Raw genomic sequence first — 21,130 nt, 5'->3', positions numbered from 1 at the left:
TAGGCGGGGGAAGGGGCTGGGCTCAGCTCTCACCAGCACCAGGGCGAACCTTTCCTCCAGCTCACAGGGCTCAGGCATCGGCATCTTGCCGGGCGGCAGCAACAACGGGACAGAGGGGGGCTCTCCCGGGCCCCCCTCGGCGCTCTCCAGGTTGCCCATCGCGGCGGGGCCCCCTCAGGGGCCTCAGCCCCCCACCTCCACGCTCCGGAGCTTTCGGCTCCGCGGCTCCGACCAGGCTCCTCCCTCAGCGCCGACTCCCCGAGTCCTGACTCCTCGGCCCCGTCGAGGGCGCCGGGGGTTCCCTGGAGTCCCGCTGGCGGGGGCGCGCGGCGAGGGCGGAGGCAGCGTAGCGGACAGCCGCACCGAAGCGAGGGGGACGAAGGCGGCCGGCTCTTGCTCACACCCGCCGCCTCGCCGCGCTCGGCGCGCCGCCCGGGCGCTGCCCCTCCCCGCCCCCCGCGCTCTTTCCCTTCCCCCCCCGCCAACCTCGCTTCCTCCCACCCACTCCTGGCCGGGACTCGGGCTTCCCCCGCGAGCGCCGACTGCAGCCCGCGCGACGCGCGCCCCATTCATGCAGGCCCCGCCTCCCGCCCAGAGGCCTCCCAGGCGGCCCGGTCCGCCCCGCCTGCGCCCGATTGACGGCCGCGTCTGCCAATCACAGCGCCTCCCGCCCTTGACGGCCTCGTGCCGGGCGCCGAGCGCTCCCTGGCGGCCTCAGCCGGCATCGAATCACCGCGGTTCCCAGAGAGCGTGAGGAGCTGGCGTGGACACCCCGGGAATGGACCGTACCCTTTTTCAAAAGGAACTCATGATGTATACAAGTAAGTAAAATATTATACAAGGCATGGCGTACAAAAATAACTACAAGAGAAGTAGAAACAAGCAGGATACTCAGAAGAGGGAGAGAGACAGTATCTGTTAAGAGTCGGGGTGAGGGAGATCATAGTTGGACCAGGCATTGAGGGATGAGGAAGCCCTTACCCGACAGAGGCAGGGGAAAAGACATTTGGGAGGAGAGAAGCTTAACCACGGTCAGAGGCTCATCTGGCTGCGTGTGAAAATGGAGAGGCAGGAGAAGAACGCTGTTCTGGGCTCAGTCGGCGGGTGGGTCGTTGACATTTGCGGTGGACATTTGTTGTCTAGCCGCCATCTTCTTCCAGTGATAGCACCCCCTTTTCTTTTAGGAAACCACCTCTCCCCTCTTCTCAGTCTAAATGGAGCTGAACTTTATCCCCAGTTCCAACGGGCCCCATGACCCAGGCCCAGTCAGTCACAACATTTTCCTCCTCTACCCATAGACACTGTTTTAGGGGTTGTCACTTGACCCAAGCCCAGACAATATGATATATCCAAGGCTTTCTCTGGAACAATCAGGAAAGAGGCACTCACTCTCTCTCCATTTAGGCTGCAAAATTGTTAGAATGTAAACCTGCAGCCGCTGGTGGCCGTCTTATCATCACCTGTAACACATCAAGCCTGCTTGAGAATGAGGCCAACGCAGAGGAGAGAAAAGCTACGAGACAGGACAAAATTCTAATAACATGCCAAGAACCTGTATCTAACCATGCCTGAAGTTATCACCTAAATTTTTCATTCATTTATTCAACAAATATTTATTTTAAAAAGCTTATTCTATGCCAGATACTATTCTGGGCATTGAAGATACATCTGGGAACAAACAGGATATACATTGTGTCCTCTTGGAATTCACAATCTGTGTAGAAGGAAAGGTAGACAATAAACTAGATAAGTAAAATGTATAGATGTTAGTGATAAGTGTTAATAAAAATAAAACTGAAAGGGGATAGAGATGGAAGAAGCATTCAGATTTTAAATAGAGTTGCTTACTTGGGAGGCTGAGGCGGGAGAATCAATTGAACCTAGGAGATTGAGGCTGTAGTGAGCCATGTTCATGGCACTCCACTCTAGCCTGGGTGACAGGGTGAGACTCTGTCTCAATAAATAAATAAATAAAGCTGCTGCTTGTCACAGGCATGATGGCTTCAAGGTTAATTTTCAGAGCTGGAGCGCTAGCTGCATAGGCCTGAGGGCTTACAGTCCCAATGGGGTGGTTGCAGCGTGCTTCATGACATCTGGAGGTGGTGTTCCTACTGATGACGAGCAGATGACTGGGCTGGAGAGGGAGTTCATGAGAGCCATGTATGAGATTGGACCCATACAATATACTACCCCCAAAGGCAGCTTCAGGCACCAGGGAAGACCCTAACAGCTCCCTCCATCACCAAGATAATAGTGAGCTGCATCGGTGAAGAGGACAACAGTGCTGTCAACTGGTTCTGGCTGCACAAAGGTGAGATCCAGCGATGCTCTAACTGTGAACCCATTACAAGCAGATGCCCCACAAGTTGGCCCAGTGAGCCGTGGCACTAATTGCTCAAAATGTGCTGTAAAGTGTCTTCTCTCCAATAAAGACTAGTCATTGCATTGGCTCCTTCTTCCCCTCCCTCATAATAAATATTTTAAATAGGATGATCAAGGAAAGACTCACTAATAAGATAGCATTTGGGTAAAGATCTGAAGGATGCAAGGAAATAAGCTATGTGGCTATCTAGGGAAGAATTATCCAGACAAAGGGAATAGCAAGTGCATACTATGTCTGATGTATTAGAAGAAGAGCAAAGATGCCAGTGTAGCTGGAGTGCAATGAGCAAGGAAAAGAGTAGTGAAAGATGAAGTCAGAAAGGTAACCAGAAGCCATATTGTGTAGGATATTGTAGGCTATTGTATGAGGACTTTGGTTTTCTCTAAGTAGGATAGGTAGCCATTGGAGGATTTTGAGTAGAGGAGTGATATGATCTAACATGTTTTATAACAGGGATCACTCTGGCTCTTGCATTGAAAACAAACCAATAGAAGTATGGACAGGGAGACTAGTTAGCAGGCTAGTCCAATCATTTGGGTGAGAGATGGTTTGAACCAGGGTGGTAGCTGTACCGGTGGAAAGAAATGGTCAGATTTTTTATAGACTTGAAAGTAAAGCTGATGGAATTTCTTGATAGTTTGAATGTGGAGGGTGAATGAAAGATAACTGCAAAGTATTTGACTTGAGCAACAAAGATGGTGGAGTTTTCACTAATTGAAATGGGGGAAATGATAGGAGGAGTAGGTTTGGTGAGGGGGAACTGGAAAGGGAAGGTCAGGAACAAGTTTGGGCCATGTTGAGTTTGATTTGCCTTTTGGACATCCAAGTAAAGATATCCACTAGGCAATTGGATATATATGAATTTGCTCTTCAGACTCATATATGTCTTATTGCGATTGCACCCTACTGGGGCTGCAAGCCCTCAAAGCCTTCATGGCCAGCGTTCCAGCTGTGCAAAGTAACCTTGAAGCCATCATGCCTGCGACAAGCAGCAGCTCTACTTATTAATTTATGCAATTTGGCAATGTAAATTTGGAAATCATCGTCATATAGACACTATTAAAGCTAGTAAATTCTTTTTCTTTTTAATTTTATGTATTTATTTTTTTGAGATGAAGTCTCACTCTGTCGCCCAGGCTGGAGTACAGTGGTGTGATCTCAGCTCACTGCAAGCTCCGCCTCCCAGGTTCACGCCATTCTCCTGCCTCAGCCTCCTGAGTAGCTGGGACTACAGGCGCCCACCACCACGCCCGGCTAATTTTTTTGTATTTTTAGTAGAGACGGGGTTTCACCGTGTTAGCCAGAATGGTCTCGATCTCCTGACCTCGTGATCCGCCCGCCTCAGCCTCCCAAAGTGCTGGGATTACAGGCATGAGCCACCGCGCCCGGCCAAAAGCTAGTAAATTCTTTTTCTAACTCATTATGCATTGGGTTCCTGTTGTTTACAACCAAGAGGTAGAGTCCCTGTCTTTCCAAACCATTGAAACCCTTTCCTGTGAAGCTCAGACTCTCCTAATCAGTGAACAAATTAATCAGTTCACATCTTATCCCCTTTCTTCCTCTCCACTTCTTACCCTAAATACGTGCTTTCCCAACTGCTGTGGCAGACTCTTTTAAGCAGAGGGATTATAACAAGACTGTAGACTTCCACTAGACAAAAGTTGAGAGTTCAAGAAGGGAAATAATTCACCATTTATCGTGGATGCACAAGGAACATCTAGCAAAAAGAAGAAACTCGATAGGACAGTAAACAGCAGTGTATTCACCTTTGTGTGGTCTCTTGGTCCCTAACCTTTTAATTCTGTTTTTGCTTGCCTCAAGCATAACCACCAGATTTATACACTCTAGGGTCTTTGGGGGTCTGCTAGATTACTTCTTTCATTGTTAACTCCCTGCTCACCCACCTTTAATGCTTACTTTCTATAGGATAAAACTAAAACTCCTTACTCTGATATTTGAGGGTCTATCTCCAAACTCTAATGTCTTCTAATCAAATCAACCCTTTGCTTCAGCTGGAAAGGTCCATCTCCAAACATTAGTTGCTCATTCTTATGTCTAGCTTTGCTCTTTGTGGTAGACAGAATAATGGCTCCCAAAGTATCCATGTCCTAATCTCCAGAACCTGTGTATATGTTATCTTACATGGCAAAAGGGACTTTGCAGATGTGATTAAGTTACAGATCTAGAGATGAGAAGACTCTCCAGGTGATCTCAATGTGATGACAACAGTCCTTATAATAAGAGGAAAGGCCAAAATGAGGGAGGGGGATGTGATGTCAGAAGCAGGGGTCAGGGTGAGATGGGGCCATGAGCCAAAGAATGCAGTAGCTTCTAGAAACTGAAAAAAGTCAAGGAAACAGATTCTCCCCTCAATCCTCTATAAGGAACATGGCCCTGTCAACACTTTAATTTGAGCCCTATTAGACCTGATTTCAGACTTCTGATCTCTAGAACTATAAAATCGTAAATCTGTGTTGTTCTTAGCCACCGTTTGTGATAATTTGTTAGAGAAGCAACAGGAAACTAACACATTCCTGCTGCATCCCTGGATTTCTTCTTCCTTCTACTCCATCTATCCAAATCCCACCCAGGCTTAATACAATCTTTAGGTTTATTGGGTGCTTATGTGCAAAACATCTGGCTAGATGCCAGTAGATAAAGAAAGAATGCAAGATGAAAAGATGAACAAAAGACCTGCTGCCAACTTCAAAAGAGCTCCAAGTCTGGGGCAAGAGAGGCAAGGTAGAGAGGAGGAGTGTGGACCCAGTTTGAAGGAACCATGTGAGATTGTTGGTATTATATTGGTGGGTACCAAGTTTCTTTTTTTTTTTTTTTTTTTTTTTTTTGAGATGGAGTCTCGCTCTGTCACCCAGGCTGGAGTGCAGTGGCGCAGTCTCGGCTCACTGCAAGCTCCGCCTCCCGGGTTCACGCCATTCTCCCGCCTCAGCCTCTCTGAGTAGCTGGGACTACAGGCGCCCGCCACCGCGCCCGGCTAATTTTTTGTATTTTTAGTAGAGACGGGGTTTCACCGTGGTCTCGATCTCCTGACCTCGTGATCCGCCCGCCTCGGCCTCCCAAAGTGCTGGGATTACAAGCGTGAGCCACCGCGCCCGGCCTGGTGGGTACCAAGTTTCAAATCCCATCCTGGAGTTTTCCCAAATTCAAATGATCATGACTCTTGTTTTCTCTACTTTTCATTTGGAACTTGTAGATATGTAACTTTTAGTTCCTTTACTGCCTTGTGCTGTTTAATTTTTTTTTTTTTTTTTTTGACAGAGTCTCACTCTGTTGCCCAGACTGGAGTACAGTGGTGCAGTCTTGGCTCACTGCAACCGCCACCTCTGGGTTCAAGTGATTCTCCATCCTCAGCCTCCCAAGTAGCTGGGATTACAGGTGTGCACCACCACATCCGGCTAATTTTTGTATTTTTAGTAGAGACTGGATTTCACCATGTTGGCCAGGCTGATCTCCAACTGCTGACCTCGGGTGATCCACCTGCGTAGGCCTCCCAAAGCTGTTTAATTTTTTGTCTATGTCTTGTCTGTGGAGCTTATTTGTTTATTTAAAAGTATATATATCCAGTCCTCTTTTGTTTCAGGTACTAAGGATAAGGAAGATCCAGCTATGAATAGGTGTCTTTCTTCCCTGTGCTCACAATAGGGCGAATAGGAATCCAAAAGCCTCTCAAACTAATGTTTACAAAACAATATGGTAAGTGTTGTCATAGAGGGGCATGCCAAGTGCTACTGAGAGAACTGGGGAGGGGATGACACTTGAGCTATCGTTTAAGGGAGAATAGATGTGCCAAATGGAAAAGAGAGAACAGTGTGATTAGAAGGTGATGGAAGGATGATCAGGAAGGAGAAAAGGCATTCCAGAAGGGGGAATGATACAGGTGAAAATGGATTGTTTGAGCAATAGTAAGAATCCAGTGAGGCTGAAGAGTAGGGTGTGTAGCAGGAAGAGAGGAGATAAATCTAGAAAGACAGGTCAAATCAAGTTCAAAAAGAGCCTTGTGCTAAGCTAAGAAGTTTGTCCCTTTTTTTTTTTTTTTTTTTTTTTGAGATAGGGTCTTGCTCTGTCACCCAGGCTGGAGTGCAGCGGCACGATCTCTGCTCACTGCAACCTCAACCTCCTAGCTCAAGTGATCCTCCCATCTTAGCTTTCCTAGTACCTGTGGCTACAGGTCTGTGCCATCATGCCCAGCTAATTTTTGTATTTTTTTGTAGAGATGGGGTTTCGCCATGTTGCCCAAGCTGGTCTCGAGCTCCTGGGCTCAAATGATCCTCCTGCCTCAGCCTCCCAAAGTGTTGGGATTATAGGCACAAGCCACCATGCCTGGTTGAGTTTGTCCTTTATTATATAGATAGTAGCATGTCCTAGACAGTTTATAAGTAAGCTCTGTGGAAAAATTCCTTTAGGAGCATTTGAAAATATAGAGGGTCTACAGAAACGACATAGAGAAGATAGAAGCCTGAACCAAATCAGAGCAGAGGGATGAACAGAAGTAAAGTTGGGGAAGGAGATATACCTGAGATACAATCAACCAGACTTCATTGCTTATTACATAATAATACTGACAAGTAGGGCTGGGTACGGTGGCTCACGCCTGTAATCCCAGCACTTTGAGAGGCCGAGGCAGGCAGATCGCTTGAGGCCAGGAGTTCGAGACCAGCCTGGCCAACATGCTGAAACTCCATCTTTACTAAAAATATAAAAATTAGCCAGGTGTGGTGGCTAATTACATTTGTAATCCCAGCTACTTGGGAGGCTGTGGCAGGAGACTCGCTTGAACCCAAGAGGGGAAGGTTGCAGTGAGCTGGGATTGCGCCATTGCACTCCAGCCTGTGCAACAGAGTGTCTACTATAAAGACACATGCACATGTATGTTTATTGTGTGCACAGTGATCATTTGCAATAGCAAAGACTTGGAACCAACCCAAATGCCCATCAATGATAGACTATATAAGGAAAATGTGGCACATATACACCATGGAATACTATACAGCCATAAAAAAGATGAGTTAATGTCCTTTACAGGGACATGGATGAAGCTGGAAACCATCATTCTCAGCAAACTAATAAAAGAACAGAAAACCAAACACTGCACGTTCTCACTCATAAGTGGGAGTTGAACAATGAGAACACCTGGACACAGGGAGGGGAACATCACAAACCAGGGCCTGTTGGTGGGTGTGGGGCTAGGGGAGGGATAGCCTTAGGAGAAATACCTAATGTAGATGACAAGTTGATGGGTGCAGCAAACCACCATGGCATGTGCACCTGTGTGACAAACCTGCATGTTCTGCACATGTACCCCAGAACTTAAAGTATAATTTAAAAAAAATCACTGGTATTATTATAGTGTTTTACAATTTTCAATATTTTTTCACATCCATTACCTAATTAGATCTTTACAACACTATACAAGGGAGATATTATCATTATCCTTATCTTATAGATGAGAAGGCAGATTTTAAAAAGTGAAGTCATATGAACAAGACCGCCTAATGAGTCAGTGGTATCCCTGGCTCTGAACTCAGGCCTTGTTTCAGAATTCCATACCATCTGATTCTCTAATGAGAAGTGAGGAAGTAAAGAAGACTGAAGAGTTTAGACCAGCTTAAGGATGCCCTGCCTTTAGCCTCTAGGGAAGCTCATAGGTCAACTGCTTCCCCCTCCTTACTGACAGCACTTTCAAACTCCAGCCTCCACTCCTCTCCTACCCATCGAAGAAGCTTCTACATTGTCCCTACCTCCTAGTCTAGCACCTAGTCTTTAGAAACACACATCTCCTCTCCTCATCTCTTTCCTAGGAGGGTGTGGGAGAACTGTGAACACAGATTTAAGAGTTTTACTTAATAATTTGCCCTGGCAAATTATTACAGGCGGTGGCTCACACCTGTAATCTCAGCACTTTGGGAGGCTGAGGAGGGAGGATGACTTGAGCCTAGGAGTTTAAGACCACCGTGGGCAACATGGTGAAACCCCGTCTCTACAAAAAAAATACAAAAATGAGCTGGGCGTGGTGGCATGCGCCTGTGGTCCCAGCTACTTGAGAGGCTGAGGTGGGAGGATCACATGAGCCTGGGAGGTCTAGGCTGCAGTGAGCCATGACTGCACTACTGCACTCCAGCCTGGGGGACAGAGTGAGATCCTGTCTCGAAAAATAATAATAGTAATAAAATAATTTTCCCTATTGCAGATAGAATGCTCTTCCCCTTTGCTGGCCAATTCCTACTCATCTGTTAAAACCAAGCTTAGAGATAGCCTCTTTGATGACATCTCTACCAAGTCTGAGAACATCTCTGTGAGCACATAGTACTCGAACATATCTCTGTCATCATACCATGAAATCATCAGGTCACGTAAGCTCCTTCAGGGAAGGTAGGTATTCCTGATGTCTAGCTATAGCACCCACTCCATGTCTGTTACATGCTTGTTAAACAAATGAATGCCTTCCCACAGTCCCATTTTTCCCACATGATAAGATGTTTTTTGTTTTGTTTTTGTTTGTTTGTTTTTTTGAAACAGAGTCACTCTGTGGCGCAGGCTGTAGTGCAGTGGCATGATCTCGGCTCACTGCAACCTCCACTTCCAGGGTTCAAGTGATTCTCATGCCTCAGCCTCCTGAGTAGCTGGTATTACAGGCACGCGCCACCATGCCTGGCTAATTTTTGTATTTGTTTTTAGTAGAGATGGGGTTTCACGATGTTGGCCAGGCCGGTCTCAAACTCCTGGCCTCAAGTGAACCGCCTGCCTTGGCCTCCCAAAGTGCTGGGATTATAGGAATGAGCTACTGTGCCCAGGTGAAGATGTTGGATTCTTTATCATTCCTCCCAGATACATCCTGATTGCCTGTATCACTCAGGATAGTTGGAGGGGATTCGGTACAGAAAACAGAAACCCCTGCAACTATCTTAGGGATACAAAGAGTTAAGTGCTTACGAAATCCTTCAGAAAGTCTAGAGGAGCGGCCAGACGCGGTGACTCACGCCTGTAATCCCAGCACTTTGGGAGGCTGAAGCAGGTGGATCACGAGGTCAAGAGATGGAGACCATCCTGACCAACATGATGAAACCCTGTCTCTACTAAAAATACAAAAATTAGCTGGGTGTGGTGGTGCACACCTGTAGTCCCAGCTACTTGGGAGGCTGAAGCAGGAGAACCACTTGAACCCAAGAGGCGGAGGTTTCAGTGAGCTGAGATCGCGCCACTGCACTCCAGCCTGGTGATAGAGCAAGACACAGTCTAAAAAAAAAAAAAAAAAAAAAAAAAGTCTAGAGGAACTAGCTCTGAGTTGAAACTCCAAGAATGACCACCAGAACAAGGTAAGAGTGCTCCAACAGGGAATCTGTTACCTCTACCACTGTCAGGGAGGGTGAAGCACCTGAAAGTCTCCACTAATTGGGTTTAAGAGTCAGTGGCTGCAGCTGTGATCCAGGGCGCTAGCAGCTGTATCAGGACATTGCCACTGCTACACTCTGATGCAACCACCTCTTAATATTTGCAAAGCTAGAGACCTCACAGTATCACTGCTATAGAAACATGATACATCTCTACAACCTTGCTTGGCCAGGAGAAATAGTCAAAGTAGCAGGGTGATTGGCCTTTGTCTCACTTCTGCATTCTATTATACATATTTTTTGAGACAAAGTCTCACTCACTCTGTCATCCAGGCTGGAGTGCAGTGGCACAATCACAGCTTACTACAGCTTCGAACTCCTGGGCTCAAGCGATCCTCCCATCTCAGTCTCCCAAGTAGCTGGGACTACAGACATGTACCACCACACTGGCTAATTAAAAAGAAAAAAAAAAAAAGGTTTGTAGATACAGGGTCCCACTGCATTGCTCAGGCTAGTTTCAAACTCCTAGACTCAAGCAACCATCCTGCCTCAGCCTCCCAGTGTACTAGAATTACAGGTATGAGCCCAGCCTCACTTCCGCATTCGAAATCTCACCCAAGTACATGTGATTGGCTGTAAGGAATTCTGAGACATATAATCCTTAGCTTTTTAGCCTCTTCAGGAAAGTATGCTAAAAGAAGATGAAAATGGATGCTGAATGCTAATCAATCATCCACCAAATTGCTTGTCTGAAAATCCACCCAATTGTCTTATCATCCACAAATGAGTCTCTTCCTCTACACCTACACCCCTTGTCCAGTACCTGCCCCTGTGGCTGGTTTAGTCTCTGATTCTTGCCCTTAGTCAGCTCCTTCAGGCTACAGTTTGATCTTTTCTGCAACTTGGTTTAGGCAAAATGTCTTAGCTATGATTCCAGAAGCACAATCCATAAAAGAGCAATTGATATACTCTATCAGAATTAAAAATTAATGCTCTTTGATAACTACTGTTAGGATAACTAAAAACAAATCACAAGCTAGGACTGGGAGGAAATATTGCAAATCACCTATCTGACAAAGGATTTGTATCCAGAATATATAATGAACTCTCAAAACCTGGCTGGGTGCAATGGCTTACGCCTGTAATCCCACCACTTTGGGAGGCTAAGGCAGGCAAATCACTTGAGGTCAGGAGTTCGAGACTAGCCTGGCCAACATGATGAAACCCCCGTCTCTACTAAAAAATTCAAAAATTAGCTGGGAGTGGTAGTGCGTGCCTGTAATCCCAACTACTCAGGAGACTGAGGCGGGAGAATCACTTGAACCTGGGAAGTGGAGGTTGCAGTGAGCCAAGATTGCACCAATGCACTCCAACCTAGGTGATAGAGTGAGACTCCATCTCAAAAAAAAAAAAAAAAAAAAAAACAAAAGAAAAAGAAAACAAACACCCAACTCAATAGCAACAGGTATTAAGCAGCCTCTGAAAAAAAAAAAAATAAGAAAGAAAAGAAAAGGAAAAACAAACAGCTCAATTAAAAATAGGTTAAAAAAAAAAAAAAAAAAAAAAAACAGCCAGGCATAGTGGCTCATGCCTATAATCTTGACACTTTGGGAGGCCAAGGCTGGAGAATTGCTTGAGCTGCTTAAGTCCAGGAGTTGAGGACCAGCCTGGGCAACAGTGGGATCCCATCTCTACAAAAAAATTAAAAATAAAGTTAGCCGAGTCCATGGCACACACCTGTAGTCCCAGCTACTTGGGAGGCTGAAGTGGGAGGATCACTTAAGCCCAGAAGTTCAAGACTGCAGGGAGCCATGATTGCACCACTTCACTCTAGCCTGGACAACAAAGTGAGACCCAGTCTCAAAAAATGATAGCGATTTTTCAAAAATTAAGAATAAAATAGGCCGGGCACGGTGGCTGACGCCTGTAATTCCAGCACTTTGGGAGGCTGAGGCAAGTGGATCACGAGGTCAGGAGATCGAGACCATCCTGGCTAACACGGTGAAACCCTGTCTCTACTAAAAAATACAAAAAATTAGCCGGGTGAGGTGGTGGGTGCCTGTAGTCCCAGCTACCCGGGAGGCTGAGGCAGGAGAATGGCGTGAACCCTGGAGGCGAAGCTTGCAGTGAGCTGAGATCGCGCCACTGTACTCCAGCCTGGGTGACAGAGCGAGACTCCGTCTCAAAAAATAAATAAATAAAAAAAAAAAGGCCGGGTGTGTGCTGCCTCATGCATGTAATCCTGGCACTTTCGGAGGCCGAGGTGGGCGGATCACGAGGTCAGGAGATCGAGACCATCCTGGCTAACACGGTGAAACCCCGTCTCTACTAAAAATACAAAAAAGTTAGCCAAGCGTGGTAGCAGGCACCTGTAGTCCCAGCTACTTGGGAGGCTGAGGGAAGAGAATGGTGTGAACCCGGGAGGCGGAGCTTGCAGTGAGCTGAGACTGAGCCACTGCACTCCAGCCTGGGCGACAGAGCGAGACTCTGTCTCAAAAAAAAAAAAAAGAAAAAGAAAAGAAAATAAATTTTAAAAATATAGGGCCAGGCACAGTGGCTCACGTCCGTAATCCCAGCACTCTGAGAGGATGGGAGGCTGAGGCGGGCAGATTGCTTGAGCCCAAGAGTTTGAGACCATCCTGGGCAACATGGCCATACTTGGTCTCTACAAAAAGTACAACAAATTAACCAGTAGCACATATCTATAGTCCCAGCTACTCGGGAGGCTGAGGTAGGAGGATCACTTGAGCTTGGGAGGTCAAGCCTGCAGTGAGCTGTCATCACACTACGGCACTCTAGCCTGGGCAACAGAGTGAGATTCTGTCTGAAAAAAGTTGTGTGTATGTGTGTGTGTGAGAGAGAGAGATGGTTTGGATTTCAGTGTGTTTCATTTCTGTTAGCTGCTTTTTCTCATAACCATTGGCCAGAACAAGATCAGTGCATTTGAAATGAAAAGGAGGGATCAGAAGGAGGGTTATAAAAGTAGACAAGGAAAGGTGGGAGATATTGGCAGGGGGCAATGGCTCACACATGTAATCCCAACACTTTGTGGGGCCAAGGCTGGAGGATCACTTGAGTCCAGAAGTTCAAGAACAGCCTGGGCAACATAGCAAGACCCTTTCCCTACAAAAAAAATTAGCCAGGTACAGTGGCATGCACCTGTAGTTCCAGGTAGGAGGCTGACATAGGAGGATCGCTTGAGCCCAGGAGGTCAGGTCTGCAGTGAGCCATGATTGTGCCACTGCACTCCAGCCTGGTGGCAGAGCGAGAGAGAGAGAGAGAAAGAAAGGAGGGAAGGAGGGAATGAAGGAGTGAGAGAGAGAAAGAAGAAGAAAGAGAAAAAGAAAGAAAGAAAGAAGAGAGAGAGAAGAAAGAAAGAAAAGGGAGGGAGGGAAGGAAGGAAGGAGAGAGAGAAAGAGAGAGAAAGAAAGAAAAAGAAAGAAAGAAAGGCCAAGCACAGTGGGTCATGCCTATAATCCCAGCACTTTGGGAGGCTGAAGTGGGCAGATCACCTGAGGTCAGGAGTTCAAGAGCAGCCTAGCCAACATGGTGAAACCCCGTCTCTACTAAAAATACAAAAATTAGCCAGGCATGGTGGTGCACGCCTGTAGTCCCAGCTACTTGGGAGGCTGAGGCAGGAGAATCGCTTTAACCCGGGAGACGGAGGTTGCCATGAGCTGAGATCATGCCACTGCACTCCAACCTGGGTGACAGAGTGAGACTCCGTCTCAAAAAAAAAAAAAAAATTTAGACGAGGACCTCGAGGTCATTCCCAAGTTGCTTCCACTGGTTCTCCTCTCCATCCTTGTCCTGAGCTGAGGGATTTAATCTGCTTTTTATCTCTCACTCTGCCACACTGCTTCCTAACTTTGGGAAAGCAGATCTGTGGCTATTTTCCTACCTTCCTCCCCTCTACCTTCTTACTCTCCCCACAGCCCTTAAAGTCAAGTCCAACTACCATTTTCCTTTAAAGGTTTTATTTATTTGTTAAAAACCACAAAACTTTGCAAAGTTACATTTACCAATACATGCCAATTGTACCACAAGAGGCAGCATAGCATAATGATTAAGAGCATGGGCTCCAGAACAGTCACCAGAGCTCAAATCCAAGCTCTGTGACCTTGGACAAACTGAATGAGCCTTTTCCTCATCTGTAATGTAGTCATTGTTCCTACTTCCCAGGGTGATTGCAAAGATTAAATGAGTTAATATGTTTAAAACATCTTGAACACCATCTAGCATCTCACAACCAGAAAACACTGTGAAGAAAACCCTTACAAATAGAGCTGAGGAAGACCTTAAAGAGAGGGTTCTCACGCATGTATAACTGATAACAAAGAAGATTCTACAAAAGCCACAGTTTTGCACAAAGGCCACCACAACCTTTCACAAAAAAATACTGCTGCAAAGACATCTGCCCAGCAACTGCTTGTCCAACCTCAGACTGGTGTCGCCCTTGTTATTGATCTTTGTAACCAAGGATAATTATTTCAAAATAATTATGTAATCCTCATTTTTTCCTTTGAAAACCTTTGTCTTCCTTTACCTTCCTGAATATGCATATAGGTTACTGTGGCACATGCATTCTCATTGCAATGCTCTATTCCCAAATAAATATCATTTTCTTTTGGGAAGCCTCTCCTTGTTTGTTATTTAGGTTGACATATGCATTTAAATGACTCCTGTGCCTTTTCATGGCTTGATGGCTCATTTCTTTATAGCACTGAATAGTATTTCATTGTCTGAGTGTACCACAATTTATCCATTCACCTACTGAAGGACATCTTGGTTGCTTCCAAGTTTTGGTAGTTATGAATAAAGCTACTGGAAACATCCACGTGCAGATGTTTATATGGACATAAGTTTTCAACTCCTTTGGATAAATACCAAGGAGCATGATTGCTGGATTGTACAGTAAGAGGATGTTTAATTTTCTTTTTTACAATAATTTTAACTTTTATTTTAGATTCAGAGGGTACATGTGCAGGTTTGTTACATGGGTATATAGCATGATGCTAAGGTTTGGGTTACAATTGATCCCATCACCCAGGTAGTGAGCATAGTACCTGTATTAGTCTGTTTTCACACTGCTGATAAAGACATATCCAAGACTTCATGAAAGAGATTTAATGGACTTACAGTTCCACGTGGCTGGGGAAGCCTCACAATCATGGCGGAAGGTAAGGAGGAACAAGTCACATCTTACATGGATGGCAGCAGGCAAAGAGAGAGCTTGTGCACGGAAACTCCCCCTTACAATACCATCAGATCTGATGAGACTTATTCACTATCAGGAGAACAGCACAGGAAAGACCTGCCCCCATGACTCAACTACCTCCCACCAGGTTCCTTCCACACGGGAATTGTGGGAATTACAATTCAAGATGAGATTTGGGTGGGACCATATCAGTACCCCAATAGTTTTCAACCCTTGCCCCTTCCCTCCCACCCCCTCTAGTAGTCCCCAGTGTCTATCGTTGCCATCTTTGTGTCCATGAGTACCCAATATTTAGCTCACACTTATCAGAATATGCAGCATTTGGTTTTCTGTTCCTGTGTTAGTTCACTTAGGATAATGGCCTCCACTTGCATCTATGTTGCTGCAAAGGACATGATTTCGTTCTTTTTTATGGCTGTGGTATATTTAGTTTTCTAAGAAATTGCAGAACTCTCTTCCAAAGTGGCTGTACCATTTTGTATTCCCACCAGCAATGGATGAGAGTTTCCATTACTCCACATCTTTACCAGCATTTGGTGTTGTGAATGTTCTGAATTTTGGCCGTTCTAAGAGGTGCACAGTAGTATTTAATTGTCCTTTTAATTAGTATATCCCTGATGAGATATAATGTGGAATACCTTTTTTATAAATTAATTTTTTTTTTGAGTCGGAGTCTCGCTCTGTCACCAGGCTGGAGTGCAGTGGTGCAATCTCGGCTCACTGCAACCTCTGCCTCCTGGGTTCAAGTGATTCTCCTGCCTCAGCCTCCCAAGTAGCTGGGACTACAGGCACCCGCCACCACGCCCGGCTAATTTTTCGTATTTTTAGTAGAGACGTGGTTTCACCATGATAAGGCCGGGCACGGTGGCTCATGCCTGTAATCCCAGTACTTTGGAAGGCTGAGGTGGATGGATCACAGGAGTTCGAGACCAGCCTGGCCAATATGGTGAAACCCTGACTGTATTAAAAATACAAAAAAAAAAAAATTAGCCAGGTGTGGTGGTGGGCGCTTGTAGTCCCAGCTACTTGGGAGGCTGAGGCAGGAGAATCACTTGAACCCAGGAGGCGGAGGTTGCAGTGAGCCAAGATTGCGCCACTGCACTCCAGCCTGGGTGATAGAGCGAGACTCCGTCTCAAAAAAAAAAAAAAGAAGGGCCGGGCGCAGTGGCTCACGCCTGTAATCCCAGCACTTTGGGAGGCTGAGGTGGGCGGATCACAAGGTCAGATCAAGACCATTCTGGCTAACACAGTGAAACTTTGCCTGTACTAAAAATGCAAAACATTAGCCAGGCATGGTGGCACGCATCTGTAGTCCCAGCTACTCGGGAGGCTGAGGCAGGAGAATAGCTTGAACCTGGGAGGTGGAGGTTGCAGTGAGCCAAGATCGCACCACTGCACTCCAGCCTGGGCAATAGAGCGAGACTCCGTCTCAAAAAAAAAAAAGTTCTTGCTTCAAAAAAGTCATTAAAAAGGATTAAAAAACAGCCTATGGAATGGGAGAAAAGTATCTGCAAGCTATATATCTGATAAGTATCCAGAATATATAAAGAGCCTTTAATACCTCAACAATAAAAAGATAACCCAAGTTAAAAAAAAAAATGGGCAAAAGTCTTGAATAGACATTTCTCCAAAAAAGATATACAATGGACCCAATAAGATACTCAACATGATTAGTCATTACGGAAATGCAAAGCAAAAACACAGTGAAATACCACTTCGCATCTAATAAGATAGCTATAAAGAAAACCACGAGTAATAAGGAATGTTGGCAAGGATGTAGATAAATTAGTGACCACAGAAACTGCTGATGAGAACATAAAATGGTACAGCCACTTTGGAAGACAGGTTGGCAATTCCTCAAAAAGTTAAATCTAAAGTTATCATATGGCCAGGCACGGTGGCTCATACCTATAACCCCAGCACTTCGGGAGGCGAGGCGGGCGGATCACCTGAGTTTGGGAGTTTGAGACCAGCCTGGCCAACATGGCAAAACCCTGTCTCTACTACAAAAAATTAGCCAGGCCTGGTGGCAGGCGTCTGTAATCCTGGCTACTTGGGAGGCTGAGGCAGGAGAATTGCTTGAACCCAGGAGGCAGAGGTTACAGTGAGCCGAGATCGCACCATTGCATTTCAGCCTTGGTGACAGTGAGACTCTCTCAAAAATAAAATAAAATAAAGTTACCATATGATCCAGCAACTCTACTCCTAGGTATATATCCAAAATAAATGAAAGCATATGTCCACACAAAAATTTGTACATGAATGCTCATAGCAGCATTATTCATAATAGCCAAAAAGTGGAAACAAACCAATGTCCATCATTGGACATTTAATGTGAATGGACCAACTAAATGTAGTATAATCATACAATGGAATATGGTTCAGCCATAAAAAGGAATGAAGTACTGACACATGCTACAACATGGATGAACTTTAAAATATTATGCTAAGTTAAAGAAGTCAGATACCAAAAGCCACATATTGTATGATTCTATGAAATTTCCAGGATAGGCAAATCTAGAGAGAGAAAGTAAATTAGTAATTGTTGGGGTTGTGGAGAAAGAGAGAAGGAAATTAACCCTGCTAATGAATGGAGGGATTTTTTTGCAGGGTAATAAAAATGTTTTGGGGGCTGGGCATGGTGGCTCATGCCTGCAATCCCAGAATTTTGGGGCATCAAGGCGAGAGGATTGATTGAGCCCAAGAGTTCAAGACCAGCCTAGGCACCATAGTGAGACCTTGTCTCTACAAAATTAAATTTTTTTTTAATTAGCCAGGTATGGTGGTGCACACCTGTAGTCCCAGCTACTTGGGAGGCTGAGGTGGGAGGATTGCTTGAGCCCAGGAGGTCAAGGCTGCAGTAAGCCATATTGTACCACTGTACTCTAACCTGGGCAACAGATCGACTCTGTCTCAAATATTTTAATGTAAAAATATTTTTTTAATGAAAATAAGGTTCTGGAATTAGTGGTGATTGCACAATCTTGGGAATATTCTAAAAATAACTAAAATGTACACTTTAAAAGGGTGAATTTCACATTAGGAGGCTGAAACAGGAGGATCACTTGAGTCCAGGAGTTGGAGACCAGCCTGGACAACATGGCGAGATCCCGCCTCTACAGAAAAAAAATTGGTTTTTTTGCTTGTTTGTTTTGTTTTTGAGATGGAGTCTCGCTCTGTCGCCAGGCTGGAGTGCAGTGGCACCATCTCAGCTCATTGCAACCTCCCGACTCCCTGGTTCAAGTGATTCTCCTGCCTCAGCCTCCCAGGTAGCTGGGATTACAGGCATGCTCCACCATGCCCAGCTAATTTTTGTATTTTTAGTAGAGATGGGGTTTTGCCATGTTGGCTAGGATGGTCTCGATCTCCTGACCTCGTGATCCATCTGTCTCGGCCTCCCAAAGTACTGGGATTACAAGTGTGAGCCACTGTGCCTGGCCAAAAAAAAATGTTTTAGAGTGCAAGCCATGGTGGTACACACCTGTGGTTCCAGCTACTCGGGAGGCTGTGGCAGGAGGATTGCTAGAGCCCAGGAGTTCAAGGCTGCAGTGAGCCATGTTTGCACCACTGCACTCCAGCCTGGGTAACAGAGCGAGACCCTATCTCAATTAAAAAAAAAATTAGGCCAGTAATTTATAATAATTATGGTAATTTTTTTTTTTCTGAGACAGACTCTCACTCTGTCACCCAGGCTGGGGTACAGTGGCACAATCTTGGTTCATTGCAATCTCCACCTACTGGGTTCAAGAGACTCTTGTGCCTCAGCCACCTAAGTAACTGGGATTACAGGTGTGTGCCACCACACCCAGCTAATTTTTGTATTTTTAGTAGAGATGGGGTTTCACTACATTGCCCAGGCTGGTCTCAAACTGCTGGCCTGAAGTGATCCACTCGCCTTGGCCTCCCAAAGTGCTGGGATTACAAGTGTGAGCCAATATACCTGGCCTAAAATGGTAAATTTTATGGTATGTGAATTATGTATCAATTTTTAAATGTATTACAAAGTTTATGAGACTATGTGAAGTATAATGACATATAGCAAAATGATATATCAATGAAGACTTAGAATAATGGGTAGAAAAGAGATATCAGCTTATTGTCCATATCAGAGCATGTGATGATTCTTCACAGTGTGCAGGTATCACCTTTTCTTGTTCAGGTCCAAAAATCATGTTCTTCATGTTCTTTATTGTCAAATGTGCCATTCCTGGCTAATTTCATATCTCCCACAAGAGGAAAAGGTAGTAACTCTTGTTACTATAATTCCATAGGTCTTTGGAACCTGTTTGTAGTGAAATAATATAGACATTTTTGTTTCTGGAGTTCCTTAATACTCTTGGTTACAACATTACTCATGATACATTATTCATGATGTTGTCCATGACTCTCTCAAAAATTATTACTGTATTTTCTTTTTAAAAATTTTTTAATTTTATTTTGTTTTATTTTATTACTGTATTTTCTTGATTATGATCACAAATGCAAGTCTTACCCAGAGAATGCCCAAAAATGTGAACAATAATTTGTTTTATGATCATGTTAAATTTTCACTCAGAATTTTATGTAATAAACATAGAGCATCACTTCTTCTAACCCTATCTTCTTTTGCACACTTTAAACCATAATTACAACATTCCTAGACTATCAATTCTTTGAATGTTGACCACATGCCTATCTTTTGGACACCATCACCAACAGGGAAGATGTGTGAAGGGCCCACGGGTGCAGCAAGAGGAGTGATCCCATTCCTGCATGCCTCATTTAGCATGACTTAAGACAAACATGGAGGGAGCATTGCATCACCACATCAGTCAGAAGCAAAAGAGGACATCAGTTGGAAAGGGCCCTTTGGCACTGTGTAGCAACAATCCCAAAATCATTCATCCTGGAGGAGAAAGGTTGGACTACCCAGGGAGGACTGCCTGACACCTGTCATGGAATCTTCTGCCGGGGTAGGGTAACTACCCTGGGTGCGAGTGATGGGGCAGAAAGGAGATGGCATGCAGTCATACACAGAATAAAAGATGTCTGCTACCACCCTGTAGTCCTCAGGTGCTGTGGACCACCAGCAGTTCCACAGTCAGAACACTGACAAAGGAGGGCCAGCACAAGGTCCCCAACACATGGCTCATGACCAAGGGTTGGTAGAGGACTATTGATAGCCCAGAGACCTGAACTCATCTTGTGTTTGACCCCAAATAAGCATGTCAACACTATTCTGGAGACCCAATTTCACACTATTTTATGAAAGAGCTGTGCTAGCCAGCAAGAGTGACTGACTTACCTGCAAGGTGCTCTCAAATTCTTGTTTTCTTTTTTGTAGAGATGGCATCTCGCTTTGTTACCCAGGCTGGTCTTGAACTCCTGGCTTTAAAGGATCCTCCCACCTCAGCCTCCCAAAGTGCTAGGATTACAGGCATAAGCCACCATGCCTCGCCTCAAAGATAACATAATAAATGATTATTGTTTTAAGCCACTGAGTTTTGTAGTGCTCTTTTACAAAACAGTAGATAAATAATACATACGACTAAAAACCTAGGTGTCATCCTTGACTCCTCATTCTCTTACATCCCACATCCAATCTGCCAGCAAATTATATTGGTTTTACCTTCAAAATACATCCAGAATCTACTTCCCACCACCTCCACCACTACCACTTTGGTGTGAACCTTCTAACTGTACTGCTTTTACCCTTGAATCTCCACAATTTATTTTCAAACAGCAGGCAGTGTTACTGTAAGAAGGTAAGTCATATTATGTTAGTCCTTTGCTAAAAACCCTGCAATGGTTACCTATTTTCCTCAGAACAGAAAAGCCAAAGTCCTAAGTCTTTCAAGCCCCTACCTGATCTTCCCCCGCTACACTACCTCTCTGACTGCATCTCCTGTACTTCTGCCCTAATTTATACCACTGCAGAGGCACTGGCCTTCTTACTGTTCTTCACCTGTGCCAGGCATGTTTCTACTTAAGGCTTTTGCCCTTACTGTTCCTCTGCCTGAAATACTCTTTCCTTGGATCCTGTGTTGTGCAATCCCTCCCTCATCTCCTCCAAGTTATTGCTCAAGTCTCACTTCCCAATGAAGCCTACCACCTCTGTAATTTCTACATGTCCATCTTTCTGAACTTCTTTTTTTTTTTTTTGAGACAGAGTCTCACTCTGTCACCCAGACTGGCGAGATCTCG

At 45.1% G+C, this 21,130-nt stretch overlaps 1 protein-coding gene and 1 long non-coding RNA gene across 14 annotated transcripts in view; one reads left to right on the top strand and one right to left on the bottom strand.

Moving 5' to 3' along the window:
• Positions 1-453, bottom strand: part of FMNL3 (formin like 3) — a 63,319-nt gene extending 62,866 nt beyond the window's left edge. For 5 of the 13 annotated variants that reach the window (XM_063610487.1, XM_063610488.1, XM_063610493.1 and 2 more), the window contains exon 1: positions 34-158. Coding sequence is in view for 8 of the 13 variants with exons in the window: in XM_055294956.2 (XP_055150931.1) it covers positions 34-159 (126 nt within the window). In the remaining 5 variants the exon portion in view is untranslated. Of the gene's footprint in view, positions 1-33 lie in introns of all 13 variants that reach the window. The other 8 variants (XM_063610492.1, XM_063610489.1, XM_063610490.1 and 5 more) reach the window with 5 other exon arrangements.
• A 216-nt stretch (positions 454-669) lies between these two features.
• LOC129491103 (uncharacterized) lies at positions 670-20,427 on the top strand. Its single transcript, XR_008660457.2, has 3 exons — positions 670-821; positions 5,982-6,094; positions 19,646-20,427. It is a non-coding gene; the product is annotated as an uncharacterized lncRNA (long non-coding RNA).
• Positions 20,428-21,130: the final 703 nt, after the last annotated feature.

This window comes from Symphalangus syndactylus, chromosome 10, assembly GCF_028878055.3.
Source record: "Symphalangus syndactylus isolate Jambi chromosome 10, NHGRI_mSymSyn1-v2.1_pri, whole genome shotgun sequence".
Classification (NCBI taxonomy): Eukaryota; Metazoa; Chordata; class Mammalia; order Primates; family Hylobatidae; genus Symphalangus; species Symphalangus syndactylus.
This window is presented reverse-complemented; position numbering and strand designations above follow the sequence as displayed.